At 40.0% G+C, this 15690-nt stretch overlaps 1 protein-coding gene across 2 annotated transcripts in view; it reads right to left on the minus strand.

Annotated features, from left to right (window-relative positions):
- Positions 1-4454: 4454 nt before the first annotated feature.
- slc13a4 (solute carrier family 13 member 4) overlaps positions 4455-15690 on the minus strand; it is a 115823-nt gene continuing 104587 nt past the window's right edge. For both annotated transcript variants that reach the window (XM_072552155.1, XM_072552154.1), the window contains exons 14-15: positions 13520-13657; positions 4455-5752 (exon numbers count right to left, since the gene is read on the minus strand). In XM_072552155.1, the coding sequence (XP_072408256.1) occupies positions 5615-5752; positions 13520-13657 (276 nt within the window). In that variant the 3' untranslated portion in view covers positions 4455-5614. The remainder of the gene's footprint in view (positions 5753-13519; positions 13658-15690) is intronic.

Genomic DNA, 15690 nt, shown 5'->3' on the forward strand with positions numbered 1-15690 from the left:
GCCCCAAAACGTCGATTTCGCTGCTCCTTGGATGCTACCTGAACTGCTGTGCTCTTCCAGCACCACTAATCCAGAATCTGGTTTCCAGCATCTGCAGTCATTGTTTTTACTGCATTAGTCAGAGGGAACTGGGTCTGGGTGGGTTATTCTTTGGAGGGTTGGTGTGGACTTGTTGGGCTGAAGGGCCTGTTTCCACACTGATGGGAATCTGATCTAATCAATTAATCAACATACCAGCTCTAACCAGCTAGCTTCCTACTATATAATGCTGACCAGCTATTTCATCAATGCACGAGTGCTGAATGGATAACTCGTGAGTATGTGATATTGACTGGATATCTCAAGTTGGATTCTTCTCTCCATCAGCCTGTGACTGGGGACAGATTTAATTTGTGTGCTGCATTTGACTAGATGATTCATGTGAAGTGGTATTGACCAGAAAGCTGTTGAATACATATTTGTAGTATTCTATCAGTGGACGTGCCATTACATATTGTATCACAAAGTGCTGTTTCTTTCTTAAGTGATAAAGAGGGCAATGAGGTGCTGAAGGAGAATTTATGTAATTAAGAAAAAAGCTAAAAGGTAGAACCTCCAGAGTAGTAATCTCAGTGTGACGTATTGGTGAAATAATATGAAAATTGGTTGATTGAATAAGTGGTTCTAGAATTAGAGTGGAACAGAGGGCATCCGATTTCTGACATTGGAACTCATCCTGGGGGATTCTTTACAAGATGGATGGGTTACACCTTAGCTGCACTGGGACCGATATCATTGCAGGGAAATTTGCTAGTGCTGTTGAGGAGATTTAAAATGACGTTCAGGTTTTTGGGAAGCTGAGGGGTAGCTCAAACAGCAGGAAAAGCTGGTAACAGGAAGTAGAAAAGTGACAAGTGAAACTTAAAAGGTAAGCCAAACAAGGGTAGGCAGCAGCTAAAATTAAAACATCAGATTAGATATAAATTAGAATACATCTTCAAAAAAAGTGAAAGGAATTCTACATATATGCACTCTGCATTCGCAACAGGATAAGTAGATGACTTAAAGCCATGAATAGCAGTAAATGGATATGATGTAATTATGTAAAAGTGATTACAAAAACATGGCTGCAGGGTGAAAAATCTGGGAATGGAATAACAGAAAAAACTGCAGATGCTGGAAGTCTGAAAGAGAAACAGAAATTGCTGGAGGAACTCAGTAGGACTGGAAGCATCTGTGGAGAGAAACCAAGCTAACATTTCAAGTTCAGTGACCCTTCTACAGAACTGGACCTCCTCAAAACATTAACTTTGTTTTCTGTCTTCATAGATGCTGCCAGACCAACTGAATATTCAAGATATTCAACATTTAGGAAAGACAGGCAAAAAAGGAAAAGAAGGTAGATTTTCATTGGCAGTAAGGGATAGGATATATACATTAGTAAGGGAGGATCTCAGGATCTCAGATTTGTAGAACAATGTGTAGAATCTGTTAGTTAGAGCTGAAACAAAAATAGTAGCTAACATCGATAATTGTGCATAGGCCACTGAACAACAGCCGCAACATCGGGGCACAGTAAAAGTCAGGAGCATAGTGTAGTAATTATGGGTGACTTCAATCTATATATAGACTGGATGGACCTAATGACCACTACTGTCTTGCAGAAGATGAGTTCCTCAAGTGTGCTGGGAATAGTTTTCTAGAGCAGCATGTTGAATTATGTAAAGAGAAAAGTGGCTGAGATAAATGTGGATCTATTACGGGCAGAATGAGGAGAAGTTATAAAATGGGAATAAAGAAATGGCTCAGAAGCTAAATATTATTATTGTTTATCTCTGAATTAATTGAGGAAAATACAAGAAATCTTCTAGAATTTGAGATCCAAGGGACAGGAGTTGAAAGAAATTACATAGAAAGAAGACTGTGTTGGAGACATTACTAGGACTAAAGGTTGATAACTCCTCGGGACATGATATTTTACATCTCAGTGTTGAAAGAGGCAGCTATGGACACAGTGGGATCATTGATATTCATCTTCCAAAGTTCTATATATTCTGGAATACTTCCTGCAGATTGGTGGGTAGCAAATGTTATTTCAGTATTCAAAAACTGAAGGAATGAGAAAATAGCTTCACATTCAAAGTAGGTGAAATGCTAGAATTTACGATTCAGAATGTGATAAATTGACTTTTGTATAATAACTATCTGATTGCCATAATCAGAATGGATATGTGAATAGGAAATTATGCTTGTCCAAACTTTATCTTGAGGATGTTACAAACAGAATTGAGAAAGACGAGTCAGTGGACATAGTATATTTGAATTTTCGGAAGGATTTTGATCCAATCCCCCACAAGATGCTTGTTAACAAAATTAAAGCTCATTGGATGGCAGACAATGTTCTGACATAGTTTAAAGATTAGCTAATGGGCAGAAAACAGAAGGTTGAACTAAAAATATCATTGTCAGATTAGCAGTTTTTGAGTAGGGGGATACTGCAAGGATCAGTACTCAGGCCACAGCTGTGTACAATATATATCATAGATTTGGATTTGGGGACAAAGTGTAATATTCCCATTCTCAGTAACAAAGCTTTGTGGGAAGGTATGGTGTGAAGGAGATGCCAAGTGGCTTCAAGAGGATTTGGAAAGATATGGTAAGTATGGCAAAAGCATGGCAGATAGAATATAATTGTGAAAAATGTGAAATGACCCACTTTGGTAGGAGGAACAGATGAGCAGAATATTTCTTAAATAGTAAGAGATTAGAAAATGTATATGTGCAAGGACCTGGGTGTCCTTGTCAATAAGTCATTGAAGGCTAATATTCAGATGTAGCAAACAATTAGAAAGGCTAATGGTATGTTAGCCTTTATTGCAAGAAAATTTGCGTACAGGAGTAGTGAAGTATTTGCTAATATGTATAGAACCTTGATTAGAACGCATCTGGTGAAGTATATGCATTTTAGATTCCCTTACCTTAAAAAGGATAAAATTGCCATGGAGACAGTGCAATAAAGGTTCACCAGACTTGTCCCTGAGATGATATGACTGTCCTATGAAGAGAGACTGGGGAAACTGTGTCTGTATTCTTCAGAGTTTTCAAGAATGAGGGGTACTGTCATTGAAACTTCAAAGATGCTTAGAGGGATAAACAGTATAGATGTAGATAAAATGTTACAACTAGTTGAACAGGCTAAAATCAGGAAGTACAATTTTAAAATAAGGGCAAGCCACTTAGGACCAAAACGACAAGAAGTTATTTTGTCCAGGGAATTGTGAATCTTTGGATCTGCGGAAACTCACTTATTGAGTATGTTTAAAGTAGAGATTGACAGATTCCTAAATAACAATGATGTTAAGCCATATGGGGAAAATGTGGGACCATGAGCGTGCTGAATTGTGGAGCAGGCTTAATGGGCTGAATGGCTTACCAGTGCTCCAATGTTTCTAAGAATGATAATCTGAGAAGCTAAAGTATATGATAAAAACAGAAATGCAGTATTTATCTATTGCCAGTCACTGACACAGCATCTCCACAGAAGAGGTTTAATCACAGGAATTTTGCTTTTATAATGTGAAGCGCAGTATGTATAATAGGACATCAAATTCAAGAAAGATGTACTGATGCCTTTTTAGTGCTGAGTTACAGCTGTATTTGTCATTGAGATACTCTCATTGGCACAAAGGTTTTGTGACACAAAGATATTGCCTCTCTATGAAGTTACAGATGATTATTACTATTTCTTATATTAAGTGTTAGCTGTTTTTAATGTAGGATTAAATCTTTTTGAAGGCAATATTCCCTCCTCAACTTTCCACCGATCAACAATAGAGAGGTGATCATTGAGAGACTGTGGAGAGAAGTTGTTTCTTGTTTTCTAACTGTGTCTTAGCAATAAGATTTATGATCACTTCTCTGCTATTATCATGTTCATGTTGTAACTTGTCCTGAAACTCCCATATTTTGCATGTACTTTTGATAGGTATTAAATTGATATACATTTGTGCTTGGGGTGATGTGTATCAGTACACATGGACAATGGAACAATTTCCTATTTTAGCCTTCCCATTTGGTGTCCGCAAACAGCAACCCTAGGTTAGATTTTGCCAAGTTATCTGTCGAGTATTATATCCTCAGATTTGCCCTCATAATATGCCCTCAAATGCATTCCCATCAGACAAATTACCCATCTTCCAATTTTTACATTATCCCTCAATGTTAAATTAATCTTTTTGTAAAAGCACTGGCAATTTTGCACTCTGGACTACATCCAGTAGGGAACAGGCTGAGACTCTGCTCCACCATTAAAGAGAGGTGATCTTCAGTGTATAAAGGCAAGTAGCCTATGTCAAAACCAACCTATCAACTTGAGCTCAATAGTTCAAATCTTTACATTCTCATTGCAGGGCATCCTAAACAGAGAAGGCAAGGCAAGATGACGTAACTCACATAATGACTAAATCAATGCAATGTCAATTGCATCTTGTTCTATTTGTTTATTTGTTTTCTCTTAAGACTGTGTTAAAAACATTTTTTTTTTAAAAAAGCACCGTAACTTGACTCTCCAGCAGATAGAGAACCTGCTATGGCATAGCATTATTTGCATCCTGAAGGATTTTCAGAGAGAGCTATCCCCAGTTGAATTTATCCCAACGGCAGTATTCAGACAATGAGACATTTACAGTACTTCCTTTTTAATAAAAGAGATATCTGAACTCAGTGTTAAACCAGAGTCCAGATGTGTGATGAAACCACCTGTTGTAGCACTATGAGAGATGTTTCTGAACTATACATCCAGGGTCACTGTTAAACATTCCTGGGTCAGCAGTGGAATGTTTCATATGTGTATTTTGAACTGTCATACACATAGTTATACATCACGCGAGGAATCTGTTCCCATGGAAGTTACTGCTCTTAAACTATATTAAATTAATAGTTTAATCCATTGCATAGCCATCTGCTCCTTGATTAAAATATAATACTTTGAAAGGAGCATTAAGCTGTGATAGTAGGGACCAGACTGACCAGGAATGTTTCATATACAAACTCCAGCTTATGTAGAGAGCAGATGGGGAAATGTTGCAATCAGTCTCTGTACCCTAAGATTAGAAAGGAAAACATTGTCCAGGGTTTCTGCTCTTGATTGTTAATACATGATCCCTTTTGGAAAGAATGCTGAGTGAGGAGGCAGCATGATCACACTTGATCATGATGTCTCTTATAGTCAAACTCCCTTGTTTTGGGCCATCTGTGACTAATATCACTTTAGGGAGGATCCAAAACCTGTGGAACTGAATTTTGCCATGGGTCACCACCTTTGAAAGAAATAGAGATAGAAAACATAATTTGTAAAAACTTTGAAATTCCATGCCCCAGAAACTTTTCCAAAGGTGAAAAAGAAAAGCTGCAACAGTCCTCAAAAGGATTTATCAAATGCTCCCAAGTTTGAAGCTGCCAAATGAGAGGAGTTGGAGGGGTTTGTGCAAACTATATTCGCACTCCTTAATGCAGTGTGCAATCTGAGTAATGATTCTTATCCCTGCTGAAATAGGTCATCATTGATCAAGTGATTTTCAGGCTTGATTCCGTCTTTTGTGCAGACTCCTTGTGTCTCTTGTTCTGTGATTCCTGATTAAAGGCCTCTTGTTATGTTGCTAGTAGAAACCCAGTCAGGGAAGTGTTCAAGTTGGAATAAAGGAAAGCCCCAGGTGGTGATAGCCAGCATCACAGCCACCACCCCAATCACATTCACTCCGAATCCAGCTTTCACCTGAAAATACAGAAATAGGACTTTGAGACACTGTACAATCTTGAAAAATATCTGAGAACTAATTCTATCCTCCTAATGAGAAAGATGTGTCTCAAACATTGTGCGTAAGGAGAAAAGGTTACAACAACACACTCTTAAAATTGCTCCCAGCAAGCAACATCCCCGATTGGAGAGAGAGTTTACAAAACTCACTCTTTGTATGTCAGGGTATCATGTAGAGAAATTGCTAGCATACTTCATACAAGTGGCACATAACTTGATAAATACAATTTTATGAAGGAACCTTGAATAGATTGCCATTCCTTTTCCAATCCTACCAAACCACTTACGGCAGAGGCAAACAATAATGCAAATTAATATTACTTGATTTCTTCACAAGCACCTCCAGAACCTGTGTTTAAAATATCCAGAAAAAATAAGGGTAGCCAAGAAAGGGATCACTACCAACTGCGCAAGTTCTCCTCCAAGTCATTGTCATGCATTGTTTTGGTCTGGAACTAAATCACTTCCTAACAGCATTGTGTCCACCGGGTGGCCTAAAGTGGTTCAAGATGACAGCTCAACAGCAATTAAGACTATGCAACAAGTGTTCTCCTTGCCAGTGACACTCACATCCCGTGAATGAACAATGAAAAGAAACAGTTATTCTGGAAGGTAATAAAAACAGAAAATGCTGAGAGATTAAGCAGGTCTGATAATGTTTGTGGAGTGAAAAACAGAGCTAATATTTCAAATCTGATATGACTCTTCTTTGGAATACAGTCTTTTGAAGAAGTCATATTGGGCTCAAACATTACTTTGGTTCTCTCTTCACAGATGGTATCAGGCCTACTGAGTGTTGCGAACACATTGATTTTATTTCAGATCTCCAACCTCCATTTTCTTTTGCTGGGAGGTAACTGCATGCCACAGCTTTTTTTTAATGCAAACTATTTGGGCATGCTATGATACAGGTGAGCAACAGCTGGGATTTGAATTGATTAGACCTTCTGGCCCAGAGGAAGCAACATTACCATTGTGCCCTAAAATCAAAAATGGAATCAGCAGGATATTCTTCAAAATATTTTCTAATTAACCTGTCCAGAGATGCTATTACACACCCTCTGGAGCAGGACAGACTTGAACATGGGCTTCTTGTCTTAGAGGTATGGACATTACCACTACATGACAAGACCCCTTAGCAAGATATTCTTAGATTTTAACGTATAAGTGTGTCCTGTGGAAAAAAAAGGGGCTCAACTGTGCTTGGGAAATTGGCATTCTATGAGGTAAGGGTCTCAATGATGTTGTTGACTTATAATTCCATTCATACTAATGTTTTGGACAAACCCATTTTGCAAGGATGTTTTGAGTGGCCAGTGTACAGAGTTTAGGCCTTCAGATCATGCGAAGGGCCTGAATCATGCAGTTCAGATCCCGATTGAAATCCTATAGGCACACAGGATCTGTTCCTCCAAGCCACATGGCTACATGTGATAAACACCCACTCTGACAAACCATGCACAGCAAACACCATTCTGACACCATTCACAGCATTGACATGTAATAAAAAGAATTTGCGGAAATGCAGCATGTGGGTCTGGTCGGGCTCCACCATCTTCTGATCAAGAAATGACCCGGAAATCTATTTTCCAAAACATGCTTTTTGTGGAGTCAGAACAAGGATTGATTTTTCTTGAGCCATGAAAATAATGCTGAATAGTCTGACATGACTGTACATCTCCTAGACATCTCCTTGGCCATCCCTATCGAAGGTCTAACTGAGATCTCTGTCTCTGTCCTGGACAACCAACAGATTGTTGAGGCCACTTAAATACCAAGCTCAACTCAACTGGCAAATTTAAATGAGACTAGAGCCTACAAGTAGTCTCTTCACTGTTGGTACAGGTGGATGTGCCCGCAAAGATGAAAAATCACAATCAAACTCAACGTTGTTTAGAAATCCACAACTGTGCTAATCATAGTAGTGTTGGGAGCATGAGTGAGCACCATGTGTCAGTGATATGCACAGAGGGCGGGGAAACTTGCAAGCATATATTCAATAATCAGAAAGTAATTTTTGATCAGTCGTGAATGTGCAAGTCCAGATCACTGTGTATAGAACAATGGGATGTGGTTAAGTTGGAATGCGTTCTTTAATATCTGAAAATGACTTCAACAGAATTGTAGAATTTCTCTTGACTCCTCTAAAATAAAAAAAACAAATGTAATTGCATTATTGTATTAATTTATGGCAGTTCATTTAAATAAAGAAAGAAAATTATGATTTTCTCCTTTCACATTCATCCTGGTGCTTTTCTGTGGAGTATGGTTGATAAGTTGGGATAGTTTCTGTGAGTGCTATGAGTGCTCTTTATGGACTTTATGTTATACATAGATATTATTTGAGTGATTTGGTTCACCATTGGTGATGGTATGCAACACTAAGTTGATATTGTTTTAAAGCCTAATACTCCAGTAAATATTTTTTTCCTCATGTTACACAACTTGACACCTGTTCAAATGTAACTCACTAATGTAACTTAAATGAGATCACCAACTCCCTACAGATTAGTTGCGAGTGATTTCTTCTGCCTGTTTTGTGTGTTCTATATAGTTGTTTCAATTTATATTCATACTATCCAATGGTTTACTATTTGCTGTGGCTTAAGGGAGGTTACTGACTCAATGAGAGAGATTTATCTCAATAATCAGAAACAAGTAGGGAGAAAGAGGAGTGCCAGGAGAGGGGCACAAAGACAGTGGAATTCATTGGTGCGCTTGCCATCAGGAGGGCCCCAGCTCAGGTATGGTCACCCATCTCTCAATATCATCTAATCTGAGCAAGGTCACCCTGAACGTGAGGGAGAGAGAGATAGAGAGAATTCATTAGTGAGTGTTATCAGCAGCAAATGTGGGAGAGAGCCAACTAAAGGTAAGTGGTTGCAATGATGGAGTCACAGAAATTGTTGTTGGCCATGTTCCATGAAAACCAAAGTATAGCCCTCACAAATCAAAAGTAGCCCCAGAGAAAATCATTTTGATGTTGGATCATACTCAAAAAAGCAGAGCTAGTTCCTTAATATAATCAACCAGGTTCTGTGGAATTGTCTGATAAAGTTGAGATTGCACAGTGTTTTAGACTGAAACCTGAGCTTTTTATGGTCTTTATAAATAGAGGCAGAATGGACAAAAGAAAAAAGGTTTTGCTGAACGATTATAAAACAATTAACCCCGACTGTGACTATTCTGGGCACCAGGGGATGTGAAGGCTTTATAGAGCATTCTGAAGAGATTTACTAAAAAATGCTCCAGGGATAAGTGGCTATAGAAAAACTGGATTGTTTCCTTTGAAGTCAAGAAGCCTGAGGAAATTTGGTGGAGGTGCATAAAATTATGAGGGATTTAGACAGAATAATTCAATGGGGGCTGTGCTGAAAATTCTGCACAAGAAGCCAGTGAGGTCTTCATCAATACGAGGCTCATTTTGTTGATTTTTTTTAAATTAAGTTCCAGATTTTGAGTTGACATTGTCACTGGGCAGTGGTGAGTTTTAGCATCCGATCATACCACCTGCTGTGAATAAACTAAACATCAATATTTCTCAGAATGAAGTCAGAATGATTCCTGCTTGCTCCAATGGACTTCCATGTTGTACAGCAAGCAGCAACATCTCAGGGCACATTTCATTAGCACCCATTCATTAACAATCCAACACCTTACCATCTCTCTGTTACTTTCCCTCACTACAGTGCTCACTTGACCACAATGCAAAAAATCATAGCTGCTGCCAAACATTACAGTGCTTACATGATCACAGTGCAAATATCAAAGCTGCAGCCATAAAACAAGCACACCAAGTTTATAAATCAAAACATGCTTTATAGCATATGAAAAAATCAATAATCATGTACATTCCCTTGGTGTCTGTCCTAAACAGAGCTTTCCCAATGGCTGCAGCATTATTTATGAAAGACTGATGACTATCAATGAATGAGATTGCAGGTGCTCTTGTAGGAAAATCAGCAGGAATTATTCGGCAGGAATATCTTGCTGCTTGTGCAGCAATGGAAGCTGCAACTTTGGCTCACTGAAGCTGTGTAATGGTTGAGTCTTTAAATAATGCAACCAGACCTGGCCACCAATTGCACCCTGGCAAGAAGATGCTCCAAGCTCTGCTCAAAACCTTGGTGCCAAGGGTCCTCCATGCAGTGTGGCACACTGACTGCTAGTTCTCTGGAATGTCTCACAGCACATCAAGCATTTTGATGCAAATACCCTTCAGTATTCTCCTCAGCAGAACTTGCAGTGACGCCCCCCCCCCCCCACCCCGCCATTATACTAGAAGCTGTGCTACTCTTAGTCCACTGACCTGACTGCAACTTATTTATGTCGATGTCTCACTATCTCCATGCTATTCTGACAACCGTGCACAATATCAGTTTCTAAACTGATTGTTGTATGTGTGAAATTGTGAATTGAAAATGTGAATTGCAAATTTCTCATCACTTCTTTCTTGGTTTTCCTCCATTGTCTGGCTAGGTAGTATTTCTTTGGCACCTAAAAGGAAGGGTAGAGGTCTGAATGCATGGGATGGAGTTTTACAACTCTCTTCCCCACTCCCACTTTACCCCATATACAGTGCTCTCCCTAACCCAGCCCAGGATCAGACTAACAGGAAGGGGTACATTAAATCAGACACCTTTGTAGTAGTGCTGTCAACATCACCCACCTATTGATGATGGCATTTTACTTGCAGCATGGGAGATGTCACGAGCCCCATTTGCCCAATTATGGCTCTTAAATGGACAATTAATGACCAATTAAAGCCCACCTTTCACTGCCAATGCACTACCAGTTGCTGAGGCCAACATGGCAACTTGGCATCCTTTCAGCTGGCTAGGGATTGAACTATCCCTTGTTCAGGCACTTTTTGCTCAAGGAGACCCTCAAATTGTTCTCCCATTCCCTCCACTATCTCCAAATGCTGGAGCCTGCTAGTCTTGGCCTTGTGGCCTCTGTGTTCTACTCTATGACTCCCCTTCATTGGGAGCTACTTTCAGCAGCAGCAGTGACTATCGGTCCGAGTGTGTGTAACTTTTTAATTATTTATTCACTTATGGGACGTGGGCATCACTGGTGGGCCAGCATTTATCATCCATCCCCAGTTGCCCCTGACAAGTGGTGGCAAGCTGTCTTGTCAACCGTTGCAGTCCACATGGTGTAGGTTGACCCGCAATGCCCATAAGGAGGGAATTCCAGGAATTTTGATCGAATGAAAGAGAAGGAACAGTGATATATTTTTAAGTCAGGATGGTAAGGCTTGGAGGGCAACCTAAAGCTGATGGCGTTCCCATGTATCTGCTGCACTTGTCCTTCCAGATGGAAGTGGTTGTGGATTTGTAAGGTGCTGTCCAAGGATCTTTGGTGAATTTTTGTAGTGCATTTTGTAGCTAGAACACATTGCGGCTACTAAGCATCGAGGGTGGAAGGAGTGGATGCTTGTGGATGTAGTGCCAATCAAGTGAGCTGCTTTGTCCTGGATGGTGTTAAGCTTCTTGAATGTTGTTGGAGCTGCACCCATCCAGGCAAGTGGGGAGGATTTCATCACACTCCTGACTTGTGCCTTGTAGATGGTGGATAAACTTTGGGGAGTCAGGAGGTGAGTTACTCCCATTAGTATTCCTAGCCTCTAATCTAGTCTTGTAGCCATTGTGTTTATGTGGTAAGCCCAGATGAGCTTCCAGTCAATGTAAACCCCAGGATGTTGATAGTGGGGGATTTAGTGATGTTAAAACCTTTGAATGTCAAAGTGTGGTGGTTAGATTGTCTTTTATTGCCTGGCATTTGTGTGACATGAATGTTATTTGCCACTTGTCAGTCCAAGCCTGATATTGTCCAGATCTTGTTTCATTTGAACATGGACTGCTTCAGTCTCTGAGGAGTTGCAAATGCACAAAATTCAGCACCAATCATTGGCAAACATCCCCACTGCTGACCTTATGAAGGGGGGAAGGTCATTGATGAAGCAGCTGAAGATGGTTGGGCCTCTGGCACTACCCTGAGGAACTCCTGCAGAAATGTCCTGGAGCTAAGATGACTGACCTCCAGCAACCACAACCATTTTCCTTTGTGCCAAGAATGACACCAACAAACAGAGAGATTTCCCCTGATACTCATTGATTCCAGTTTTGCTAGGGCTCATTCATGCATTACTCAGCCAAATGTGGCCTTGATGTCACTCTCACCTCACCTCTGGAATTCAGTTATTTTGTCCAGGCTTGAATAATTTTTTTAGTGAAGTTGGGAGCTAAGTGGCCCTGGCAAAACTCAAACTGAGCATCATTGAACATGTTATTGTTAGGAAAGTACTGTTTTCCATCCTTTACGGATGATTGAGAATAGCCTGATGGGTCAGTACTTGACCAGATCAGGTTAGTCCTGCTTTTTGTCAGCAGAATATACTTGGGCAATTTACCACATTGCTAGGTAGATGCCAGTGTTGTGACTGTTCTGGAACATCTTTGCTAGAGGGGGTGGCAAGTGCTGGAGTACCGGTCATCAGAACTATTGCTGGAATGCTGCCTTGCTGCTGAGACTAGATAACGGCAGGTCATTTAATTAACATGCAGCTCTTGAAGGTGGGACTTCAGCCAAGATTGGGAGAGATCATTCCCAAACAAGTAATGGCCCAAGTTGCTATGGGCCTGCCTAGCAATGGACGCATGTTCCTTTATGTCTTAAATCAGAGTTAGGGCCATCGTCCCCATATGAATTTCTTCCCACTTGACAGAAGAGATAAATGATGACATAAGGTCAGAAGAGAATGCGGGTTGTGGGGAATTAGTTAAGAGAAGTAGGATTAGATTTGATGATATTGTCATCGTTGATGGTTTCTACCCTACAACTGACACTGGCCTGAGGAATGGCAACCCAAAATCAGCAGATACAGTCTTTCCATGAATAGGAGAGGTAGTTGGATATCTCTGCTGCTGATTAGGTGTTGCCTACCTGCCCCATTCTACTCCAGTTTGTACTTCAAGCATGAGACATATTGCTGAGTTCATGCTCAATTGCAGATACTGTGTGAAAACTGAGGGAAGTGGATTTGACATGTGCAGCAATATTGAATATGTGAGCATGAGATGAAGTACATGAATGTCAGATAGGGGTCTTAATTGATGGAAACAATTGATGGTTGAGTGGTAGAAGTATGAAAAACCCACTGATATATGTGGTGTGATTAAAATGCTACAGCATTTGAACATGCAATCACTGACCTTGACCACTTCCATAACTTCACTGACCAGGTTGCAGAATTACATTAAGATAGTCGGTGTTTGATTGCTGCTATTCACTAGAGTGACTGACTGATAACCACTTCCAGCCCCTCACAGACACATGACATATCTTCTCCTTTTCACCTCCCCCATCAGGACATCCAGTACATTACCTGTAACTTTTGATACCCATTCTGTCTGATGTTGTATCATTCTTTAATGGTTCACAGCTCCGTCACTTGCTGCATGATTTCCAGGCTTACTCTAAGCACAAAGCATTTCCTCTTCAGGAGGTCGAGGCTGGATTTATGCAGTGAAGAATAGCTTTAAGTGGAGCTAGTCATAATATTGGCCATCTGTGAATGTGTCTAGTCAATCAACAGCATGACCAGCACTGACTGGAAGCTGAAACTACTGAATAAAACCAGCCTCAACAAATGGCATAATCCCAATCAACTTGGGCAGATCGATTACCCTCATCTCAAACTTAGTCCTCAACGTTCCTTACCATATCCTGAATCTGGCAGTGACCATAGCTGAAGACAATGGCATTGGGTGGATTACCAACAGGCAGCATCACAGCAAAGGACACACACATGGTGGCTGGTATCAATGTGTACAAGGGATTAATCTGCAGAGTTTCAGACTACAAGAGAAACAGAGAAAGTATTAACCATCATGTAATTCATCCTGAGCAACGAGTTCCTGTTTATGTGTAGAATAATGCACACTTCACAAGGGATATGGACATTGAAAAAAAACCTGAGAGAGACTGTTATGAGCTTATCACAATGTAACTCTCTCAATTAACCATTAACATGCAATTGTTGGGCCTATGGGAATTGCATCCAGAAGGGAAAAACCAGGAAATTTCTAATGGAATCAGAGACGTCTTCACTGTCAGGATTTCTGCAATCATGAAGGGGTGAGGAAAGAGGAACTAAAGCATGAGAAAAGTGCTGGGGCAGATATTTTAAATAGTCCATGTAGGTGTTTAGATAACCATGTAAATTAATCACAATTACTTTTTAAGTTTGTTAATTTTTTAAGAGACATCACTGTTTGAGAATACGATGATTTGCACATTTTGCACCAATCAGGTGTTAACAGGCATGACACAAATTAATTTAAATGCAAGGTACATCTCCCATGATCCTATTCATTCAGGCATTTTTAGAACAGATGCAGTAGAGGCTGGGTGCCAAATGAAACTTCTACAATTGCGATTAAGACAAAAGGTTTCCATGCACTTGCTGGACTAAAAAAGAAAATATGCTTTGAAACAAACTGATTTATGATTTCATTGTAACTTGATGCAGAGAAAATCTTCCTCCAGTACACATGAACTCCAAATTTGAAAGATTCCCCATTTAGCCTTCATTATCCATAACAGTCTCATGGTCTCACACAATCAGACTGAATGTTCAGTGGTAATCGCTGTTGAATTGTGGCATTTTTTGCACTTGAATTGAGGTGAGAGGAATGTGGTTGAACTTCTAAATCAGATTTCAGGGATCTACATTTTCAGATTTAAAGTGCTAATACAGGCATTGACTCGTTTACTTCCTTGCTTGTCATATTCCATTCAAGGACTTTTCAACACAAAGCCTCATGGAACTTTGGAATTCTCTCCTCTTGGAGCTTTTGTGAATTATAAAAAAATCAAAACTGAGATCATTTTATAACATGAATTACAGAATCAAGTAGATTCACAGATGCATATAGTGCAGAAAAGACCCTTCGGCCTGTCAGGTCTGCACCAACATAATTACCACGAAAAGTGCACTAATCGCATTTTCCTGTACTTGTCCCATATCCTTGAGTATTAGCATATTTTCTTTTTTAGTCCAGCAAGTGCATGGAAACCTTTTGTCTTAATCGCAATTGTCGAAGTTTCATTTGGCACCCAGCCTCTACTGCATCTGTTCTAAAAATGCCTGAATGAATAGGATCATGGGAGATGTACCTTGCATTTAAATTAATGTGTGTCATGCCTGTTAACACCTGATTGGTGCAAAATGTGCAAATCTTCGTATTCTCAAACAGTGATGTCTCTTAAATACTTTTTAAAGGTTGTAAGGTTTCTGGTTTCCACTACCTTCCCAAGCAATGCACTCCAGATTCCCACCACCTTCTGAGTGAAAATGTTTTTTTCCCAAATCCCCTCTGAATCTCCAGCCTCTTACCCTAAAACTATGCCCCTCAACCAAGGGGACGAGCTCTTCTCTATTCACTCTGTCCATACCCCAATCTTATACAGCTCAATCATGCCTGCACCTATTCCTCTTCCGCCCCCACATCCCTCCTGTAGTAAGGTGACCAGAATTGCACAGAGTACTCTAGCTAGGGCCTGACCAACACTCTGTACAATTCCAACATCACCTCTTTGCTCTCATACTTGCTACCAAGAAAGCAAGAGTCCCATGTGCCTTCTTAACTGTCACATCTGCATACTCTGCCAACTTTGGTATCTGTGAATAATTACCCCAAGATTCTTCTGTTTTTCTAAGCTATCCAGTGTTCTGCCATTTATTAAATACCTCTTCATCTTGCTTCTTCTTCCAAAGTGCATCACCTCAAAGTTATCAGGGTTAAATACCATCTGCCACTGGTCTGCCCATCTGACTAACTCATCTATATCTTCCTGTAACCTACAAATATCTCCTTTGTTATTAACAA

The sequence above is a fragment of the Chiloscyllium punctatum genome, chromosome 32, assembly GCF_047496795.1.
Source record: "Chiloscyllium punctatum isolate Juve2018m chromosome 32, sChiPun1.3, whole genome shotgun sequence".
Taxonomy (NCBI): domain Eukaryota; kingdom Metazoa; phylum Chordata; class Chondrichthyes; order Orectolobiformes; family Hemiscylliidae; genus Chiloscyllium; species Chiloscyllium punctatum.